This window comes from Cnephaeus nilssonii, assembly GCF_951640355.1.
Source record: "Cnephaeus nilssonii genome assembly, chromosome: 21".
Classification (NCBI taxonomy): Eukaryota; Metazoa; Chordata; class Mammalia; order Chiroptera; family Vespertilionidae; genus Cnephaeus; species Cnephaeus nilssonii.
The window spans coordinates 15,226,157-15,248,618 of NC_137092.1; the positions used below are offsets into that span (position 1 = coordinate 15,226,157).

A 22,462-nucleotide genomic window follows, 5' to 3' on the forward strand; every position below is an offset into this window, starting at 1 on the left:
CAGGGGCAGGGCCACACCAGGGCAGGGCCATGCCAGGGCAGGGCCACACCAGGGGCAGAGCCACACCAGGGCAGGGCCACACCAGGGCAGGGCCACATCAGGGCAGGGCCAGGCCAGGGCAGGGCCACACCAGGGGCAGGGCCACACCAGGGGCAGGGCCACACCAGGGGCAGGGTCACACCAGGGCAGGGCCACGCCAGGGCAGGGCCACACCAGCGCAGGGCCACGCCAAGGGCAGGATCAGGGCCACACCAGGGCAGAGCCACACCAGGGCAGGGCCACGCCAGGGGCAGGGCCACACCAGGGCAGGGCCACGCCGAGGGCAGGGCGGGTGCAGCTATCCCAAGCGGAGGAGGGTTTACCACTGACCCTATTTAGAAGTGCCAGTGAACCGTGATAATGAAACGCAGACCAGCGTGTGGTTGGTTTTACTTGTTTTACCCTCTCCAGGCAGTGTCTCCCCTCAGCGTCCCCTCAGGGGCAGACCACTCCCGCCCCCGCCTGGGAGCCGCTGCCCTTCGCCGCTGCAGCCAGTTCCCACGGCTGTGGCTGGGTCACGCTCGGGAGGGGAGGGCGCAAAGGGCTACAGGACATGCAGCCAGGGCAGGGCGCGGGGGGCGCCGAAGCACCCCTTCTCTGCCCGACCACGGCTGGGGAAATGCAGGCCTCGGGCTGCCCTGGAGGGCGCTTCTGCCCTCACTGCCCACTGGACCTCCTAAAGGGGGACGCGTGTAAACCAAGTACTCGCCGCCATTTACCCATCCAGACCTGAGTCCACACATCTGGTGGGGAAGGCGCGGAGCCAGGGGGGCAGCAGGTGCCAGACCCCACGTCCAGGGCTCTGTCCCCTCTGGAGCCTGCGCTGGGCCAGGTCCCGGCCAGAGCCCGGGCAGAGATGGGCCAGGCTCCAGGAGGGAGGCCCCGCGCGAGGACCGGGGCTGGGCCGGCCATGCGACCAAGGCCTGTGCACCACCCTGGCGCTGCCCGCGGCGAGGCTGTGTTCTGAGAAGTTCACTCCTGTTAGCGAGTGCGGATTGCTCGTGGGCTCCACACGAACAGAAGACCCCCAACATCGCCCGGGGCCTCGGAGAGCCTCCTGGGACTCCCCGAACCCCTCAAAGCTAGGACAAGCTCACCTCCTCAACCGTTTCCCAGGTCTCCACTCCTTTCAAGGCAACACCCGCCCTGGCATGGCCAGTCTGCCCCCATGTCTTGTCAATTAAAAGTAGGGGCCAGCCCTAACCGGTTTGGCTCAGTGGATAGAGCGTCGGCCTGTGGACTCAAGGGTCCCGGGTTCGATTCCGGTCAAGGGCATGTACCGTGGTTGCGGGCACATCCCTAGTAGGGGGTGTGCAGGAGACAGCTGATTGATGTTTCTCTCTCATCAATGTTTCTAACTCTCTCTCCCTCTCCCTTCCTCTCTGTAAAAAAATCAATAAAATATATTAAAAAAAAAAAAAAAAGTAGGGCCCAGCCCTGGCCGGGGGCTCAGTCGGCTGGAAGGTCACCCGTATACAAAAGTCTGCGGGTTCGGTTCTCGGGCAGGCACGTTCCTAGGTTGCGGGGTTGGTCCCCGATTGGGGTGCGTGCAGGCAGCAACCTTTCCACCTTTCTCTCTCTCCCTTCCTCCCTCTCTAAACGTCAATTTTAAAAACTGAGAGAAGACAGTGGCCATTTGTTGAGCTAAGAACACGACACTGTGTTCTTACTTAATCCTCTCTCACAACGGCTCGGCGAGCTCGGCATCACTGTCCCCGTCTCACACACGCAGACACCGGGGTCCGGGAGACCAGGCAGCGTGCCCGGCCGCACCGCCTGTCACCACAGAGCTACGCCGCGAGCCCAAGCATCGCCAGCTCCAACCCGCGGCTGCTCTCCCTCCCCGATCTTGGGAAAACGAGCAGGAAGAGGGTGTATCCCATCTCCCGCAGGCCTGGCAGGAGGCCAGCGCCGAGCCCCGGGGTTCCAGAAGGAAAGCCCCCAGCCAGGGCGGCTGGTGCAGGCGCCGTGCCACCCGCTGTCGGGGATTGGCAGGCTGCGTGGGGGGGGGGGGCGGCTCCCGGCACCCCATCCTCCCAGCAAGGGCAACTGTTCTGGGGTTTTCTTTCCAGCTGAGCAGTAAGGGGATCGGGCCACAGCACTCGCATTGACCTTCACACACAACCTAGCTGTCCAGGGCAGAGATGTGTGAAACCCAGCACAGCACCTGCTTCCGAAAGCCCCGGGGGCCCCCACCGCTCCCCTCCCGGTTGCCTCCAGCCCGGTCGAGCCTTCGCTTCTCTAGAGCCACTGCAGGAGCCTCCCACCCAGCCGCCCTGCCCGGAGCGCCTCCTGTTAGAACCCACCCCCTGCAGTGGCCTGGCCACCGGCAGCGCTGCTCAGACCCAGAAACACAACCCCCTCGGCCGGGGTGCAAAGCGGTGAGCAGCCGTCCGATGCAGTTCTCTTCCCAGCACTTCCAGGAAACCCGCGCTCCTGTCCCTTCCTGGGAACGCCTGGCACGCTCCCGCCTTGGGCCTCTGCCCAGACCGTCCCTTCAGCTTGGAGTCCTTCCCTTTTGCCTCATGAAACCCCACTTCCACGAGGCCCAGCTCAACCCCAGCTCCTCTCTCTCCGAAGGCTCTGGACAGGAAGGTCACAGAGGGGCCCTTCGCGGGATGCTGCCCCTCGTCAGTCAGCGTGCGGGTCGCTGTCCACCTTGCCGCCAGTGGTGGCAGCCCGGCCACCCCCTCTGCCGTGCACGGTCCATCTGTGCCCCCCATCCTTTCCGAGGCCAGCGCCTGGCACAGAACGGGTGTCGGTGAAGGTTTGCCTGTAGAATGTCCTTGGCACTTCAGCACGTGGGTGCAGACCCTTCCCCGGCGGCTAGTGTTGAGCTCAGAACAACAACTGACTCCCTGAGGTGGTGACAGGGAATCCGGGCCCGCTCACCCCAAAAGGATCCCAGCGAGGCCAGGCTGACTGCTTCGCCGTCTCTCCCCTGCCCCTCACCAGCTGCCTCCCACTCGCACGCACAGAAATAATAGCCCTCGTTTTCCGGCAAGTTCCATCTTCCCAAACGGAGACGTTAGCTCCACGGGACCCAGAGAAACAAAACCAGAAGAAGACGAGAGGCCCGGGAACAGGCACGTGGCCTCACAGGGGCCCCCCTCTCCCACGGTCACCTTGCAGAGCCCGGCAGAACGAGCACCCTCAGCCGCCTCCGCCCCACGCGGGCTCCTCCCGCTGGGGCTGCACCGCAGCCCGCCCCTGGGGAGCCCCCACTGTCCCATCTGCAGGTGACAGCGCAGGGAGGAAAGAGGCAGGGACTGGAAACCAGGGAGCACGCCCCTGGGTCCGGACTTGAACTCAGGCCTCCTGACTCGCGGCCCAGGGCGGCCTCTGAGCGGAGGGTGGGGAAGGAAGGGATTAGAACGCACCCTGAAGCTGATAACCAGCCTCGCTGTGTTCTTGTTTGTCAGAACGAGCCAGTGAGAATGAGTCATCGAAAGCAGGGTTTCCCAAGTTCTGGGCTAACGACATTCGGGGCCCGGTAGTTCTGTGCTGTGGGGACTGTCCTGTGAGGCGTAGCGTGCTCAGCAGCACCCTGGAAACCACCCTTACCCGCTACCTGGTAATGAACTTCCAAAACCCCAGCCTCACTGCAGGTGACCTGGGTGTGGTGCCCAGCAGCCCGGTCAGCAGGGCCGGCCCAGGCTTGGTCCTCGGTGCCTCCCTCCCAGAGGCTGGGCTGACCCCTGCCCAGGAACACCCTTCCCCGAGCTGTGGCAGCCAAAAACGTCTGCAGACATTGCTAAACATCTCCCTCGGATCAAGAGCACCCCAACTGCGGCCCCCGATCAAAAGCATAGTTAGATTCCCAGGTCTCATGAGAAGTGGGGGAGCCCTCCTACTTGCCCTCCTACTGATGCTGCTCACAGGCACCCTCGCCCCAGTGCAGCTCAGACGCTGCCTCTGCACCGGCTCCTCCACCGGGGGCAGAACCGCAGGCATCCCCTGCCTTCACTACTGGACAATTTAACACTCCAGGGGCAACCCTGGCCGGTATAGCTCAGTTGGGTGGGCATCGTCCTGTGCACCTAAAGGTTGCTGGTTGGATTCCCAGTCGGGGTGCAACCCCAGGTGGTGGGCTTGATCCCCAGTAGGAGGCTTGCAGAGGCAGCCAATTGATGTTTAGCTCTCACACCGATGTTTCTCTCTCTCTCTCCCTCTCTCTCTAAAAAAAATCAATTAAAAATCTTCAATAAAAATAAAATTCCAGATGCAGCTCACATTCCATTTCTATTGCATGGAGCTGACCGGACCTTGCCAGACATAGTCCGGACTCAGAGCCTTCACGTCGCTATTTCCTCTCCCCACCGCACCCCCGCCCCCACAATCTTTCCTCAAATATCACCTCCTCAGTGAGGCCTTCCCTGAACACATTTAAAATCACTGCCCTCCTATCCAAGTTTAATTTTTCATCATAGCATTGATCACCATCTAACATAACATATAATTAACGTACACCGTTCATTGTCAGCTCTACCTACTACAATGTAAGTTCCCAGAGGCCACGGATTTCGGTCTTTTGTGGGCTTTCGTTCTGCTGTGTCTGGGGTGCCCAGAACAGTCCTCACACATAATGGGCGCCCGATAACTATTTGTTGAATGAACAAACTTATCTATCCATTTCCTGCCTGGGCTCCCTGCATGGCTGGAAATTTCTCAAGAGCAGCGCCAGGCACACAGGAGGTGCTTGGTAGGTGGCCGTTGAGTGGCAGGCTGACCTGGGGAAGCTTAGCTGAGTCATCCTCTGGAAGGCCAAGGCGAGCACCAGGGTCCTTGGGTTGTCACGGTGTCTCCTCCCCCGCCACCCTGGCTCCTCTCTCCTCAGCCCCAGGAAAGCTACCCCCACGGCGCGGGTACTTCAGGGGAAGGTACATTTCCTTTCCTTCCCATCCATTTTTATTCTCCCAGTGAGAAGACAAACCTGTTTCCCATCCGCCAGAAGGCCCTGAGCCACGCTCCTTACATTATAGTAATTAACTCCCCGCGGATACGAGGGTTCAGGAGCGGACAGGCCTCATGCCAAGGGCTGGCCTGCTGGGAGGAGGTAGCAAAGCAGGCAGGGATGCTGGCCAGAGGGGCCATGTCTGCCTCTCTCTCTCTCTCTCTCTCTCTCTCTCTCTCTCTTTCTGTCTCCTGGTAGTGAGAAATCCCTTTAGCCACAACGCATCTTTTCCGGTTTCGCTCCCCTCCCCAGCCCACCGCGCTGAAACGCACCCAGTGAACAGCAGAGTGCTGTCCGCTTGGCTGTCACAGCTTTCTCCCCGTCGCTCCTGAATCCCAGCCGATCCCCACGACCCCCCTGCGAGATGGCCAGAGGAGGAATTACCCTCATCCTCAACCTCACTTGTTCCCATTTTCCAGACAACAAAACAGAGGCCCAGACACCGCGGTTCCCCACTCCTAGCCCACGGCCGTTCTCTTCACCACCATCTTTCCTGGTGCTCAGCATGTCCATGCTTTACATGCAGTGTTGTCTCCTTTAACCCTCACAACGGCCCCCAAGAGGGAGTTAGGATTTGTCCCCCAAGAAAACAGAATCAAAGCGTTGAAGCAACTTGTCCAAAGCCACACGGGCAGCAAGCCTAGATCTGTTGTTAAATCCTGTTCTCCTAACACCCGGCTCTGCTGTGTGTGTAAGAGGCAGAGGGGCTGGGAGACAGATACGAGGGAAGAGGAAAGAAGTGGAGGCGAGATGGACCTGCCGGGATCAAGGGCAGGGGGACAGGCAGAGGAACGGGAGACTGTCCCCGGTTTGTGGGCTGAACCAGGCCCCATGCCTGTGTCTCCTATAAACCTCATCAGGCCTGTCATTCTTGTTCAGCACCTGCCTCCCCATCCGCCTGTGAGCGCATGTCTTGCTCAGTGTTGAACCCCAGAGCCAACCAGAACACCTGTTGGGAAACAGAGGTGGATTGGGGGGGACAGGGGTGGATGGGGTCCTGGGATAGACGTGGAAAGGGGGACACTAAAGCACTAGAGTTTGCATGAAACGAGACTGGGGGGCAGAAACGCGGGCCATATGGCCCCGGAGACACCTGCTGGCCAGACCAGCAAACAGATGGTCAGGGAGCTCAGTCTAGCCTTCTGGGCGTGGAGTTCAGAGTCAGACAACGAGAAAATTAACCACAAAGGCAGCCCGCATTAACCAAGTCCTTTACCAGGAGCTCAGTGCTGGGTCTTGTCTCCTTTGCTCTTCACAACACACATCCCCATGAGGGTGAAACCACCATCCCAGTCACAGATCTGGAGACTGAGGCTCACAGAGCTCAGCATCCTCATCTCCTAACTCTCCCTGCACAGCCAGGACGCCGCAGACCTGGGACAAGAACACCCAAGCGCACGCCGCTGGCTGCTCGGCGGACCCTGCAGAGCCCACGGGAGACCAGCCTCGGCCCCAGGGCCCAGTCCTCCCTGTCAACGTACCCAGGACTCCTCTGTGTCTAGACTGATGGTCTCTCCCCTCCCCCAAGGGCTCCAATCATCTACGGAGGCTGGGTGAGGCTGGCAGGCAGCGAGGGTGGCACAGTAAGGGGCGGGGGGAGGGGGCCAAGGTGGAGAGAGCAAGAACAGCCTTTTGGCTCAGAAGAGCCCAGGTCAGGAGGTGATCTGCAAAAGCATGTCTGTCGCACAGGGCGTGGGGCTTTGAGGACGCTCCTGGGTTCGAATCCCAACTCTGCCGTTTCCTGGCTGTGAGACCCAGGGGCAAGTGAAAGGGAGATTGTTGTGAGAATTAAGTGGGATGAGATGTGTGAAAGCGCACAGTAGGCCCTTATTAAATGTCCTTATTAAGTGTTCTTCCCCTCCCCTATCTATCCCTCTTTTCAGTCCTGAATAAGGCTCGGTGTTGCCTTGGAGTCATTTTTACGGGACGAGAAAGCAGTTTCCATGTTATGAGCGCGGCACGGTCTCCCGAGCGAGCGGGTGGCAGAGTTATATACGATCCCATCTACCCGCGAGGAAACCCTCATGACTCAACCTCCATCCTGGGCTCGCTCTTGGCTCAACTCCACTTCATGTCACTCCCGGGAAACCTAATCTTCCCATTGCTGGCACACAGGGTGGGCCCAGTCTGGCATCTGATGCCAAAATGCCCTCCCCCCTGGCCCAGCACCATTAACTCCCCCAGGAGCAGGGCAATGCCAGGTCCAGCCTGGAGCAGGGGGCAGGGGAGCACGGGTCCAGCTATGGGGGACTCCGTATGATCCCACGGCCACTGAGCTCTCAGAAACAGCCACCAAGGCAACACCTGCCAGGGGCCAGCGTGGACCAGGGAGCCCTGGGGCTGTCGGCGCCACAGTGATCCTGCACCTCCCCCCTCAGCAAACGGAGTTAGACCCCCCCTTTCCCAATAAAAAGGCCACTGCTCGGGGCCACACAGCTACATAGCGCACAGCTAGGACTTGAACCCAGGTCTGTGTTGAAAGCCAGAGCTCTTTTAGGAAGTGCGGGCGGAGAGCAAACATGTGGTTGAGGACAGGCCCCTGTGGCTGGCTTGATCCTCAAGGGCTCAGACCCTGGCATTCCTGGGATGCAGGATGGGGCTGCCACAGAGCGGGTGTTCCGTGGGAATTCCTGGATGCCAGCTGCACCCTCACCACGTACAGTGCTGAGTGGCTGTGGACAAGTCACATAACTCCTCTGGGCCGTGGGGTCCTATAAGCGGAGGATGGCTCCTACCCTGCCTTCCTCAGAGCTGGGAGGCGTAGCCAGGGGCCCTGCCCACCCAACTGGCACACCTGGTGGGCCTGCCATGTTTGGCCCCTCAGGAAGGTATAGGGCCACACTGGGCCGGCTATGCCCCCCCAGGGGAGGCCTCCTCTGGGTCATCCCACCAGCGCCATCCAGCTCTGAGCCCCTCCACCGGCAGTATAAGAACCCAGAGCGGCACGCTCACTCCCAGCCCTCGCCTCGGAGGCAGGTACCATCACCTGTCGGCGGCGCTGGGCACTCCCACACGTGGGAGCTATTCGGGGACACGCTGAGCAAGCCAACATCCTATCCGGTGTGGGAGCCAGGAAAGAGAGAAAATGGCTAAGCCGCGATCTGTGAAAGCAGAGATCTTCTTAAAAAGAAGAAAAAGCCCTGCAAAACCCCTTGCCGGAGGGACCCCGTCCGGGTGCAGGCAGGTGCCGACGCTGCATCCCGCCCTTTGTCGGCGGTCTGGAACCTGCCAGCCGCTGGGCTGGCCACCTGCCCGACCATTCTCCGCTTCATTCTCACCAGACGGGTGGATGCCGCTGTCTCCGTTTACAAACGGGGAGACTGAGGCTCGGAGAGTTTGAGACAGTGACCTTGCGGTCACCCGGCATCAAGAGGCGGGGCCGGGATTAGCCCCAGGGCAGTCTCTGCCCCCAGCAGATCACTTGCCTCAAGCTCAACACCAAACAAGAGCTCCGGGCAGGCACGGCCCAGCCAGTCCCTGGGGGAGTGTCCTTTGAGGCAGCCGCCCTGTTCCTCTGACACGGAGCACCATCCTGTCCTTTAAGGAAAATGCCCAACGAGCCGACTCGAAAAATAACAGATGCCAATTTGCATATTATTTCACACATCGTTTGCATGTTGTTCGTGTCGTGTCTGTCACCCGCGCTCTCCTCAGAACACCACGCTGGTTACCTTGCGGCCAGGCCTTGGGCAAAACAAAAGAAACAGCCCCCGCGCCAGGCCGGCCCTGACCCCCTGGCACGTCCCTCTCCCACCCACGGCTCTCTGTGCCCCTGAGTGTCCGTGGGAGGGTTACCACCTGCGAAGGGAGGACAGAAAGGACCTGGACTCTCAAGCCCCCACAGCCTTTGGGATCGAGAAGGTGCCCTCTGGCCAGCCCTGCAGGGAAGTGTGTTCTCCTGAAGACGCAGGAGAGCCCTGGCATTGCTTGTCCTCCCCGGCCTGTCCCGGGGCCGCGTCCTGGTGGCCCTGCCCCAGTGTCCCGGGCTCCCAGCCTCTCTGCCTGGCCGTCATGTGTCCCCTGACCGTCCTCAAGGTCTCGCGGCCTCTGGCCTGGCTTCATGGGCTTATTTCTGTTCTCCCTCCACCTGTCCCCCATTCCCGTGTCCACACCCCAGGAGCTGTGCCCAGGCCGCAGGCCGCTGACTCTGAGTGTAGAATGACTGGGTCCCATGAGGTAAGGAGGCTCCAGAAGCCCAGGCCAGACCGCCCTACCCTCCAAAGCACAGCCTGTCTCCGTCTCAACGTGCTGACTCACCGCGGGCCCCACCCGGAAGCACGGCCGGCGCCGTGCCCAGGTGAGGCCACTTGGTGTTATGAGAAAGGGGGCACGTAACACGTGTGCTCGCCTCTTCCCGAGTCCCTCGAACCACCTGAGAGGAGGCTGATCTGTGCATGCGTGCCCTCTAGGGTGCTCGGGGCGACTGTGGGGGAGCATCTTCTACGCACCGTTCTCTTAAAAGCAACAGCTGGCAGACCTCAAGGGTCCCTGCGGCCCCAGCTCTGGGCTGGGTGCGATGCCACAGGCAGGGGCTAGGATTCTCTCTGAACATCTGAGAAATGGGCTGCAACTTCAGTAAACTCCCTGAGGACCCACCACTGGTCTGCAACCGAGGCCGCATTTGAACCCAGAGCCCAAGTCCTCAACCACCAAGGCAGGCCAGCTGCGCCAACCAAGATCACCCACTAGAGAGGAACAGAAGCAGGTCTCCGGGGCCTGAGGGTGCAGAACTCTGAGCCCCCAACAAGTACAGATATCAACCAACCGTGCAATCACCCCGGGCCCTGGCCCTGAGCATGAGGGGCTTGCTCCCTGCTCAGAACCTCCTGGGATGACACTCCCTTCTCCCCCCCATAACTTTCCCAGGCTCCGCTTCCCTCCCATCCTGCCCCTGTGCCCATGACAGGAACAGCCCAGCTCCATTCCCTCCCCACTCTGCCCCCTGCCCAGGCTCCCAACGTGCTCATACTCGGTAAGGCCCCCGACAGTCACCCTCCCACCTCGGTCTGTCTAATCTTCAGGGACCACCCGCCCTCCTTCAGGGAGCCTCCCCAGTGTTCCAAATTGTGGGCTCCTTCCCCAGTGCTTCCAACACCAGCCCCAGGAACCACAGCCCACCTGGGAGGGTGGTCCCCGGGTGCAGGCCTGACGCGCCTCACGAACACGAGTTTGAGGACAGTGGCTACCGTGTCTGCGATGGAGCAGGACAAATGCACGCTCCGCGGAGTCAGGAAGCTTTGGAGCGGCAGGGAGCCCCACATCGGAGCCTGGCCTCGTTTTTAAGCTGGAGACACCAAGGCCCGGAGAGGAACACGGGCTTGACAAAGGCCCCACAGCACGTCAGAAGCCAGAGGTGGGGGCACCTCCTCAGAGCTCCTTCAGAGCACTCACTGCCCGTGGCCGAGCTCAACAAAGCCTCACGCCCGGGCAGCGGGAAACTGGGACTCAAGGATGAAGAAGAAAATTCGAGAACCAGGCATGGCCAAGCCCTTGGAGGTTCCCTCACGCAGATCCCAGCAGAGGTCCATGGTGGGGGTTGGAACAGGGAGGCAAGCCCTGCCCTGGAGACTGGAGCTCTGGTTCTGGAAGCGTCTCTCCCGAGATGGGCAGCCGGGGTAAGCGACTCAACCCCATTGCGGCTCAGGTTTCCCGCCTGTGAGATACCGCTGATCGCATGGACTCCCGGGGCCGTGGCGGGGTCCTGAGGGACAGCAGCATGAAGGTACCTTGTGGATGGAAATGCCGAGCCCGTGGGGTCACCCCCATACGCAGTCCTGCAGCCAGTGCTGGGGGAGAGGCCCATAGCTGGGTGCAGGAGTGTCCCGCTCAGCGTGGGGCCTGCTGGCTCACAGGGGCGGGGCTGTGGGCTGTGGGGAAGCCCGCGGCAGCCCAGGCCTTCAAGGGACGGACTCCTGTTCCCTCCCAGCTTGCGCAGCGCTGCCCCGGGGCAGGCGGTGTCACCAGACCTCCGGATGGGGAGGCACCCTGAGCACCGGCCGTGGGCCTGTCCTCAATCTCCCCTGGACCCAGGTTGCCCGCCGCCCCCCCCCCCCCCCCGAGCGCCCCTGGCCCTGGCCACCCCCCAGGACATTGTCTTTGCTGGGTTCCTGCCCTGGTCTCCCCCACCCTCCATCAAGCTCTGTCTCTCGGGAAAGTGCCTTCTGGCCCAACATCTCACATCGCTGGTCTCCGGCCCATAAACTCTGGAGGGTGAAGCTGGTGTAGAATGTCTCAGACGGTCCCTGCCTTCCCCCTCCTGTCACCCAGCAGCCTTCCTGGGCCCAGGGCAGAGCAGACCCTGCCCCAGCCCTGCCCCACTCCTTCCTCGGCTGAGCTCCGGGGGTGGGATGACAGGGTGGGAGAGGGGCACCTCAACCCATGGGCCTCCCCGAGCTTTCCTCACCAGAAAAAAGGCAGGAGAATTCTCCTCCCCGCAGCGCCTGAGAACAGCATGGTCCTAGAATTCCCCACCCTCGTTATTTAAAGAGAAATAGGTGCTTTCTTCTTTCTCTCTCTCTCCCTGTGGGGTTTTGAAAGAAAGAAGAAAAACAGCCACGAATGAACAGCCCCGTCTGCCTGCCACCGAGCGGAGTAAGTCGGGCTTCACCGTGCACAGCTGCCCCCTCGCCACCCCTCCTCTCCCTCTCACTCACACTCAGCCTCTCCTCCGAACGTGCGTTACAAACAGCGGCAACAAAACCAAAGCTTTCTGTTCTGATCTTACATTTCCATCCGGGCCTCAGCCTCCCCACAGAGGTGACTCAAATCGGTCTCATTGTGTGCTCTTTGCCCTGTGTTATGTAGAGCAGGTCCCTGGACCAGGCCTCACGGGGAGGCTCCCTGAGGGGGCCAGGCCACCCCAGCTCGCTCACCAGCCGGAGCAGCAGATCCAGGCCCCCGCGGGGATGCCAGCGCCCAGGCAGGCCACGCCGCCGGTGGGGAAGGGACGTCCAGGCGCATGATGAAGTCTTTCCCCGGGACCCGTGGTCGGCAAACCGCGGCTCACGAGCCACATGCGGCTCTTTGGCCCCTTGAGTGTGGCTCTTCCACAAAGTACCACGGCCTGGGCGAGTCTATTTTGAAGAGGTGGCGTTAGAAGAAGTTTTAAGTTTAAAAATGTGGCTCTCAAAAGAAATTTCCATCGTTGTACTGTTGGTATTTGGCTCTGTGGACGAATGAGTTTGCCGACCACTGCCCAGGACAGTTATAAATAGTGTGATGACAGGCAAAGGAGAAATATATAAAAGGTGGCTGTCCCCTCTGTGGGTTACCAATGGTTGATTCATGGCACACTGTCCACAGGGTTAGAAATAAAGTGGCCACCACCCTGGCCGGGCCTTGCTCTCGCCTTCCCAGAGCTATACTTGCCTCCTTAGGCCAAGACACTCATTGTGACCCATGAAGACGCATGTTTTCAGGGGGTTGGGGGGGGGGGGGTGCCTGGCTCTCCGCTCCTGCCTGTAGCCAATGGCTTATAGAATCTCCTGCCTTCTGTAACCCTGTCCTACAGGTCATCCCACGTGGAGGGTCTATGAAGAGGGGTCTGGCCTAGTCTTACTTTCCCAGCATGCCTGACACCACAGACATTGTGACATGCCCCACAGCCACGAACCTGCCCCACGCGGCGCCTGGGTCTGGCAGGTGAGGCCATGCACCCCGCCAAGCGCCCCTGCTGCTCTGCCTGTCTGTCCACAAGGCCTCCATGGCCCTCAGGGCAGGGGGCAGGGGAGCTGAAGACAGGGGTCCTACTCCACCTTCAGGCTACAGGCTGGGATGGATCACTGACCCCTGTGAGCTGGCCCTGAGGGGCCCCAGCCCTCCATGAAGAGTGAATGGCCGGGAGCCACGCTCCCCTGGGCATGCAGAGAAGCCAGTCCTTTTCAGGGGGGCTTCCCGCTAGGTCCGTGGTCGGCAAACTGCGGCTCGCGAGCCATATGCGGCTCTTTGGCCCCTTGAGCGTGGCTCTTCCACAAAATACCACGGCCTGGGCAAGTCTATTTTGAAGAAGTGGCGTTAGAAGAAGTTTAAGTTTAAAAAATGTGGCTCTCAAAAGAAATTTCAGTCGTTGTACGGTTGATATTTGGCTCTGTTGACTAGTGAGTTTGCCAACCCCTGCCCTAGGTGGTCTGAGGATGGAGGTGTAACTGGAGGTGAGAAAGACAGCCAGGCCTGGGAGAGACAGGACAGCCAGGTAGGACTGCCACACCAGCTCCTGCGCCGCGGCCTGGGTGACCCCGGCAACAAGGCCAGGCAGGGGGAGCGGGCAGAACAGAGGGGCAGGAAGTTGGTGGAGCGGGCAGGGGGTGGGCACAGGGTGGGGCCGAGAACCAGCTCTGCCTAGGAAGTGAAACTCAGATAAATTGTGAGGCCGGGGGTGGAGAGCGGTTTGAGGTTGTGAAAACTGGAAACCGAGAGCCACCTGCTGCACCAGCGTTTCCCCGCCCCCCGAGATGACTCATGAGGCCCCTGAGAAACAAGGCCCGCCTGGGACTGGCCAGCTGGACAGACTGGACAGGGGCACCAGCCCAGCCACCAGCAGGAGGCAGGGGGAGGTCCCGGAGGCCGGAGCCTGGGGAGGAGGGGAGGGCAGGCCGAGCCTGGCCCAGCCCCAACTCTCTCCGATCCCACAGAGAAAACACAGCCGGCAGAGTGAGGCAGCGGAGTGGGTGTGCCTCAAACCAGCTCCGGGAGAAAATACAGAATCCCAGGAAGGACTCCCCGAATCCTCATGGCCCTCCTCCTAGCTGACGCTAACACGCTAGAGACACTGTCACGTCACCACGATTTCGCAACAGGCTCTCTAGACCTGGCCATGTCATGGTGTGTAAGCCCTCAGGTGACCTCACCTATTACCAACCAACAAGCAAACAAGCCTGGCCGCCTCGTTCCGCTCAGGGGTCCAGAACCACCAGGCGCCCGGTCGGGCCATCCTGTGAGTGTGGCCTCACGAGAATGAACCGCTCTCCTGCTACCTGAACCCCACCTCAGCCCATCTTCCTTCCCCGACTTCACGGGGGGCTGGTGAAGGGGGAACCAGGACGGCTCTGTCCCTATGTCTTACCTCCTCTCACTGGCTCCCTTTTGCCTTAACTTTGGATGCGCTCAGGGACATGCCATGTTCATCTCAGGAGAGCCAGGCCTCATGGCGGATTTCTCCACCAGGAACAGACATCGGTCAAACACAGACACACAGGAAGGCCACGGCTCCATGGATAAAAGCAGAGAACTTCCGAAGGCAGCTCAGGCCCAAGGTTGGTAGTCTTCAGTCACATGGGGACGGGGGGGGGGGGGGGGGGGATAGGGGGTGCCCCTCCCCACAGGGGCCTTTGAGTGGGAACCGCCACCATCAGTGCAGAATGACCCAACCTGACGGCCACCTGAGGTCCCCATCCTCCTGCTTCCAGACACGCGAAGCCAACCGGACGCGCAAGTTCTCCAGCAAAAGAAACCACCCCCCGTCCCACCCCCAGGCCCGCTGACAACTCTGAGGTCCCCCTGGTGGTGGCTCTTCACGCTCACCCAAGCCCCCTTGTCACAATAGAGCCAGTGTCCCCCCCCACGAGGCCAGGGAACAGACACCCGCCTCCCCTACAACAGACGCACGAGCAGAGATGGTTCCAGTGAGAAGACCTAGCCCCTTCTCAGAACGTCTCCCTCCGAGATACCACGTCTCGACTCCATCGACAAGCCTTCATTCCCCAGCGGTGAAGGCCCCCGCTAATTCTGGAGCCAGAACGAGGCAACAGGAAGAAGACCTTCCTTTTCCTCTCATCGGTGCCATCGTTACGAATAACAACAGCAGGCCCTGGGCATCGAGCAGGCACTGTACGGAGTGCCCCACACCCCGTCTAACCCGCTTCTCCCCGCGTGACGGCCGGGGAGACAGGCTTGCCGAAGCTACATGGCTTGTCCAAGATCACACAACCGGGAGTGGCAGAGCTGGGGCTCACACTTCAGGCTGAGCCTTTCAAACAATCCCCCTTGCCCTCAGGAGGAGAGAGGGGTAGCTACCTCCCCCGCTCCTGGTGACACCCAGAGCGTCCCCGTTTCATAATGACTCCACGTCCGGGCGGACAGACAGAGGGGCTGATGAATGAGTGAGCCCTGCTACTCATAACCAGCACCCGCCCCAGGTGCACAGGAAGAGGCCGCCTCACCAGCGGAGGTGAGCAAGGCCCTCCCAGTTGCCGCCCGCTCTGTGCTGCCATCAACCAGGGGATCCGCGTCTTCGAAGGGGGACGACCCGGCCCCTTGGGTCACGTCACCCCAGAGCCTGCTCTCTCTGACTCTGGGGAAGCCCCTCTCCCGGAATACTCCGTGGGCATGGCACCTGCTCCCAGCCCTTTGCTGAGCGGCAGCCACCCCCCTTCCCCATCGCATCAAAAAACAAATGTGCACCCACGGATCCCGCTGGGAGCTGTAGCTAGGAAGAGCTGGCCACGGGGGTCACTGAAGAGGAGGTGCTGTCTTCCCCTCACCCCCAGCACGTGGGCCTTCCTCCGTTTCCCAGCAGGGGTTCCGGGTCCCCAGGGGGTGACTGGAAGGAGCCAGGGCTGTGCTCAAGGGTGGCTGCCGAGCCTGCAGGGGGGTGGCGGCCCCCTCTCCCTGCGGCCCCAGAAGGGAAGGCGGCAGTGAGCAGAAGGACCTGCAGACTCCGAGGCTCATTACAGGGAATGACTAAGTGACTGCGATTCCAGGGGAAACCCCACTCGCTTCTGCGCGCTGAGGGCTTCAAATCCTTGAGCTTTTAGATGGAGGCAGCTTCTAGGAGCTGCTCAGCCGGGAGCCCCTGCGAGCAGCCAGGTTCCTGGGGGGAACCCTCCACCTGGGAGTCTTGGCACTGGCTCTGCCCCAGCCCTTTCCAGAATGGCCCCGCTGGCCCGGCCCCTGAGCGAGCTCCAGGCTGGGAATGGGGAAATCCGATCAGCACCTCCTAGGTTTTAGCGGCTGGATTTCAACAAGGAATGTGACAGTCTCGCAGCAGCTGTGCTCAGCCTGAAACAAGCTCTATTTGAAACCTCCAACAGCTGAGCCCCTCCCAGCTCCAGGCAGCCTGCCCAGCCACCCCCTGCCCAAAATGACAAATAAGTGAGAAATGCAGCAACAAGGAGGCGCATGCACACACACACACACACACACACACACACACACACACCAACAAATTGGGGGTGAGCGATAAATGGGGGAAATCCACTTGCCCCACGACTCCCCAGGTCTCCAAGCCATTGAGCCCACAGCAGGCAGAGCATGAACAAACCCACCTTCCTCAATGCCCACCGCCTTGGAGGACGCGATCTCCAAGCCCCCCTGTGAGGGAACCCCATCCTCCATCTCCAGCTGGACCGAGGCCGGAGCAGCGGGGCCAGCTCCCCCACTCCAGTGGGCGCTGCCGGCTCCATCAGCGTGCACTCACTCACACACACACTCAACCTCATTTACCCGAGAGAAGCCGGGGCGGGAGGGGAGGACCGGGGCTGCGCGGGGAGCGGGGAGCGGGGATGCCTGGGGAGCCTTGTCATCCCATCCGAAGGAGAGGCGCTACCCCCCACCCCCAGCCTGGTGCCAAGGCGGTGCCCATCTGCTCTGCCCGGGGAACACCTGTAGCCATTTTATCAGGGGCTGTTTATAAGCAGCAGCAGGTTTATTCTGAGTCCTCTTTCCTGGGGGAAGAACCGCTCATTTCCTCCACCTGTATTTTTATCCCAGGCCCCCAGGAGACGCGGTCACGGGTGCTTCTGGGTTTTGCCCTAAGTCTCTCAGGGATGAGGAGGGAAACAGAAACTTGGGGAGAGAGAGAGAGAGCAGACAGCGAGAGAAGGGACAGGCAGGGCATCCCTACCCCCCACCCAGACATTTATTTCTTTTTTATCCTCGGGAAAATGGAGTGGAGCAAGGAGAGGAGGGAAGTCGCAGGAACTGGCAAGCACGTCAAGGCAGAGTGTAATTAATTGGTGCGTTAAGCTGCTGGGGTATGCGTTAGTGCCGGTGAGCCGGGCGGGGCAGCGGGGGGGGGGGGCGGGGGGGGTGATTTCTCAGAAGGGATTCTTTAATCCTCCCCAACACAGAGTCTGCAAATGAGACACAGTGCAATGGGGATGTCCTCCCACCGAGAAAACCAGCCATGAATTCTCCCAGGATTAAGAACCAAAACCACGGGAAGTTAAAGTGTTCAATATAATTGAGCAACCGCCTCTCCCCCCACCACCACCACCACCTCTCTCCCCAGTCAATCTCTCAATCATTCTCTCTCTCTACCTATAGATTCCTTTTGTGCAAGGTATAAAGAGAAACCGCAGCCCCTACCTTTGAGTACAAACCCCAAGAGAGCTCGGTCTCTATCACCATAACAACAATTCCAAACATCCCAAAAATCAGAGCATAGTCACTCAGCCGCTTTCTCTTTTCAAACAGGGCCCTCCTGTGTCCCAGCTTATAGCCAATGTTTTGGTTTTTCCGCTTGTTGGCTTTGGGGAAGGTGGTGCTGCTGGGGGTGGTGCCGGCGTGCTGGTGGTTATGGGTGGCATTGGGGTGATGGAGCAGGGTCTGGTGGGCATGGTTGTCCTCCCGGGAGGAGATGATGATCTCCGGGGGGTTGCTAGGGCTGAAGAGCTGGAGGGGCTGGCCCTCGGGCTCAGCCTCGATGAGGTTCCTCCGGGAGGCGCTGAGGCGGCTGAGGGGCTTCATGACCCCACCACTGTACTTGCAGGAGCTCATGGCGATCTCCGTGAAGGGGTTGCTGTCCCGCCGGTGCACCAGGGGGCTGGCCTGCCGGTGCCGGCTGCCTCCACCGGGCCCACTTGTGGCTGTGGAACTTGGAGAGTGGCCAAGCAAGTGGTCACTGAGATTGAGCTGGCTGCCTTGCCTGGAGGAAGGGTGGAGGATGGCGGTGGAGTTGGACAAAGGGGGGGCCCTGAAGGCGGTGGGAGAGGAGTGGAGCAGGCCGGGGTGCACGGGCTGGCTCTGGAGTTGGGCGAGCTGAGACAAGGGATGCGGTGGCTGCTGCTGCTGCTGCTGCTGCTGCTGCTGCTGCTGCTGCTGCTGCAGAGGCTGAGGCTGAGGCTGCAACAGGGGTCCCGGGGGCTGCTGGGGGGCTGCTGGTGGTGCCGGCGCTGGTGGCGGCTGCTGCTGCTGCTGCTGCTGCTGCTCATCCCCGGAGGATGGACAGGGGCACTTGGGGTCTTCATCCAAGTCCCCCACCCCCGAGTCATGGAAGTGCCCAGAAGTGTCCATCTTGGGGCCTGGCTGGATTCCCTGCAGCACCACCCCCCACCCCAAAGCCACCGTTGCTCCAGAGATGTCCTCAAAGAGTGCCAGGCATCCACACTCCCACCAGAGTGTCTTGGCTCCAGTTCTCTCGGTGGCTTGCTCCGGCTCTCTGGGGCTGCTAGGAGTCCAGGCGCTGCCAGTCAAGAATGCATTGTACTGGGCAGGAAGGGAGGGCAGCGGGGCGCTTGGAGAGAGCAGGAGAGGGGGGAAGAACTCTGTCTCAGGAGGTGGTCCTCTAGAAGCATGCGAGGCCAGGCTCAGCTTCACTCCTCGCTGGCTCAATAGCTTTGCTCTCCTCCTCCTGCCACTGTTATAGGGTAAGCCCCGCCCACTTATTAGCAGCTGGTCTCATTGGCTTGGCTTAACTCTCCCACCACCTCCTAACCCCGCCCCCCTCGTACGCTCCTCCCAGGGGGCGGGGCCTGCCGCCCTCCGCTCCCCGCCCCGCAGCCGCACTGGGCTGGCTGGGAACTGTAGTTTGCGCTCCCCGCCGGGTCGCGGAGCCGCTGTCCCCTTTCCTCCCACAGGTAGAAACCCGGAGCCCCGGACGGACGGTGTACGCGCACGCGGGCAGTGGGGAGGAGGAGCAGAGAGCCTCCTACGGGTGGGGGTGTGGGGGCGGGGGCGCCGTGCACCCTGTTTCGCGGGCAGGAAGCAGGGAAGACGAACAGTTATTCGTGCCCAGGATCCACGATAGGTTGTCTCACACATACTGTCCATTGACATCCTCCAAACACCCTCGGAGGTGAGCATTAGGCTCCCACTTTGCACACGGATGCTCAGAGACGTTGAGTGACAACTAGGAGGTCAAAGAAGCAGAGAGGCCCTAACCGGTTTGGCTCAGTGGGTAGAGCGTCAGCCTAAGACTCAAGGGTCCCAGGTTCGATTCCGGTCAGGGGCATGTACCTTGGTTGCGGGCACATCCCCAGTAGGGGGCGTCCAGGAGGCAGCTGATGTTTCTCTCTCATCCATGTTTCTAACTCGCTCTCCCTCTCCCTTCCTCTCTGTAAAAAAATCAATAAAATATATTTTTTTTAAAAAGAAAAAAAGCAGAGGGGACCCACGCCCTCCTGACTCCAGGTGGATAAGCTCACCTACTGAACCCCTGCAGTAGGTGTGCACGTGCCTCTGCTATTTCTGACCCTCACATCAACGCCATGAAAATATCATTCTCTTTTTTGCAGACAAAAACTGTGAAAACAAAACAGAAAATGGCTCAGATGTCACCAGCTTGTAATTAAGGGTGCTATGACTTGAACCCTGGTCAGCCTGACCCTGCACCTCCTACACCATCTCCCAGGTTGCCTTCCCACGATGGTGCTCAGCACAGTGGTTGCTCTGTAAATGGTGTCCAAATGATGGGTGGAGAAGAGCCAGAGGACGGCGGTGGAGGAGGAACCGGACTCCCCAAGGCAGGATGTGTGAAGCGGACCCCGGCTCCAGCTGGGCGTGGAGTCACCGGAGGGTCTGGCAGGAAGATCACTCCCCAGCGGATCTGCCCCATGGGGCTCTGAGTCAGAGTTGGGAACAGCTGCTGGCTTCCCAGGTGCAGAGCCATCATCAAGTATTTATTAAGCTCCCACTGTGTGCAAGGGAGCTTGAAAGGGATGGGGCCAGAGCTGAATTCATTTCCATTTCTATCGGCAGCAGTCCTGCTTCTCCATCACCCCTAAGCCTCTGGCCAGCTGCTCCCTGGGTAGGAAAGGGGAAGAGTAGGAGCCAGGCATACACACATGCGTGCACACACACACAGAGACATGCATGCAGGAACATGCATGTACATAGGTGTGCATACACTGGCCCTCAAATATACACGGGCCCACGTACGTGGACATGCACACACTCAGGAGCTTCTAAAACAGCTCCCCTGAATGGTGAGCAGGAAATGGCCAGATCAGGAAGGGGTAGAGCTCCCCTCAACTCAGCCCGCAGTGCCCTCTGCACACCAGGTCTCACCTCTTCAACCCCCATCGGCCCTGATGACCGAGAGGTAAATATTACAGACGCACCACCCCAGAAACCGGAATAATTGCAATAACTCACACATAATAATCTTGATTACTGTTATTATTATCAATGACATGATCATTCCTTCTCCCACTACAAGTCACAGCGCTGGGGCTTAGACACAAGCCTGGGGTCCCATGTATTTTCCAATGACCGTATTACACACACACACACACACACACACACACACCCTCCAGCATGCCCTGCCTTTCCTCCCCTTCCCTTCCGTCTTCTTGGTTTCCCTCCCTCCATTCCCAAACAGAGTCAACTGTTTGCTTTCAATGCTCCTCATCACATACTTACTAGTAGGCTTCATGATTGCTTAACAAATTCTTGTTACTATCTTGTGAATAGCAGACATGAGCTGTTAGTACTGGTTCTGAGTGCCAGGGCAGCATCTGGGCTGTGACAGACTCCAGGCCTGGGCGTTTCTGCGCCCACTCCACCACCATAACCTGCCTCAGCCTCCACTGGCCTTGCCAGGCCAGCCTCTGCCTCCAGGTCTCGTGGCTGTGCCAGCTGGTCCCAATGGGGAATGTTAGAGCAAGTCCCGTGGATGGGGATGAGGAGCAGCTGGGGGTGGAGGGAGCGGGAGCAACCTATGCCTGAGCCAGAGATCGACTGGAGGCTCACCTGGAAACGGGCTGGAGCTTGGCGGCTAGTGCCCCTGGAGCAGCTCATGCCCCTGGACACAGCCGCCCCGTTGGAGTGGGAAGAGAACAGTGTCATGCTTAGAACGTGGGCTCTGGAGTCAGACTGCCCACGCTGGAGCCCCTCTCGGCTACGCAATAGCTGTGTGGCCACAGGCAGGATCCTCAGCTTCCCACTCTGTGAAATGGGAGCATGAGGGTCCCTACCTCAAGGGGTCCGGGAGGATTAGAAGCCAGTGTGCGTGGACTCTCCCTCGGGCCCATACATGATGACCTTGAAGACCTCGGTGGTGTGCTGGAGCTGGCTGGTACTGGCTCATAAAAGCCAACTGCACACGTCTCTTCCAAGCCCCAGATCCATTGACTGTCACAAGGATAGCTGGAAATCAGTGATGGTGGGAGTATTTACACCACAGGCATTGGCAAACACTTCACAGCAGGGTTGGCCTTTCCTGGTGAGCCAGTTGTTAAACACCTAATGGCTGTTAAAACATTTACCACACACTTCTGCCTCTTATCCCATATTATCATGCACGAAGTGTGCACTCCGTCCTCCTCTAACCACTGGCCAAGCACTTCCTCTCCTCCCTCCCTCTCACCAGCACAACAAGCTTTGCCACTTGTTTGCTCTGTGACCTTGGGCCGATTGCTTAATCTCTCAGGATTTTAACTTCCTCAGCTCCAATGAATTAGCACAAACCAAGTACTTTGTCACTGTAAAGTGCTTAATGGGTTAGTAGAGTGGTCGGCAAACTGCCGCTCGCGAGCCACATGCGGCTCTTTGGCCCCTTGAGTTTTTAGCAAAGGCCAGCTTAGGAGTACCCTGATTAAGTTAATAACAATGTACCTACCTATACAGTTTACGTTTAAAAAATTTGGCTCTTGCCGGGCGCGGTGGCGCGCGCCTGTAGTCCCAGCTACTCAGGAGGCTGAAGCTGGAGGATCGCTTGAGCCCAGGAGTTCTGGGCTGTAGTGCGCTATGCCGATCGGGTGTCTGCACTAAGTTCGGCATCAATATGGTGACCTCCCGGGATCGGGGGGGCCACCAGGTTGCCTAAGGAGGGGTGAACCGGCCCAGGTCGGAAACGGAGCAGGTCAAAGCTCCCGTGCTGATCAGTAGTGGGATCGCGCCTGTGAATAGCCACTGCACTCCAGCCTGGGCAACATAGCGAGACCCCGTCTCTAAAAAAAAAAAAAAAAAAAAAATGGCTCTCAAAAGAAATTTCAGTCGTTGTGCTGTTGATATTTGGCTCTGTTGACTAATGAGTTTGCCGACCACTGGGTTAGTAAATCAACTGGGAGCCACTCAGGTCTTCCATCCCGCCGTACAGACCCACTGCTCTCAGGTCTCTGCCCACTTCTGCTGCAGGTCCAGTCCTCACCGCTGGGAAGCCCCAGGGCTCTCCCTAGCTCCTCGCTAAAACCATGGCTTCAAAACACCAATGAATTGGAGTCATCACCCATTTTGTAGATGAGGAAACTGAGACATTAGACAGATTAAAAACTTCCCCATGGGTACTAACTAGTAACTAGTGGCATAGAAAGA

The 22,462-nt window shown here is 59.7% G+C and overlaps 1 protein-coding gene across 3 annotated transcripts in view; it reads right to left on the reverse strand.

Annotated features, from left to right (window-relative positions):
* The window catches only part of KCNN3 (potassium calcium-activated channel subfamily N member 3), a 142,277-nt gene extending 123,751 nt beyond the window's left edge, over positions 1 to 18,526 (reverse strand). The window contains exon 1 of one of the 3 annotated variants that reach the window (XM_079761597.1): positions 17,297 to 18,526. In XM_079761597.1, coding sequence (XP_079617723.1) covers positions 17,297 to 18,223 — 927 coding nt within the window. In that variant the 5' untranslated portion in view covers positions 18,224 to 18,526. Of the gene's footprint in view, positions 1 to 11,717; positions 11,818 to 16,254; positions 16,304 to 17,296 lie in introns of those variants that run through there. The other 2 variants (XM_079761599.1, XM_079761598.1) reach the window with 2 other exon arrangements.
* Positions 18,527 to 22,462: the final 3,936 nt, after the last annotated feature.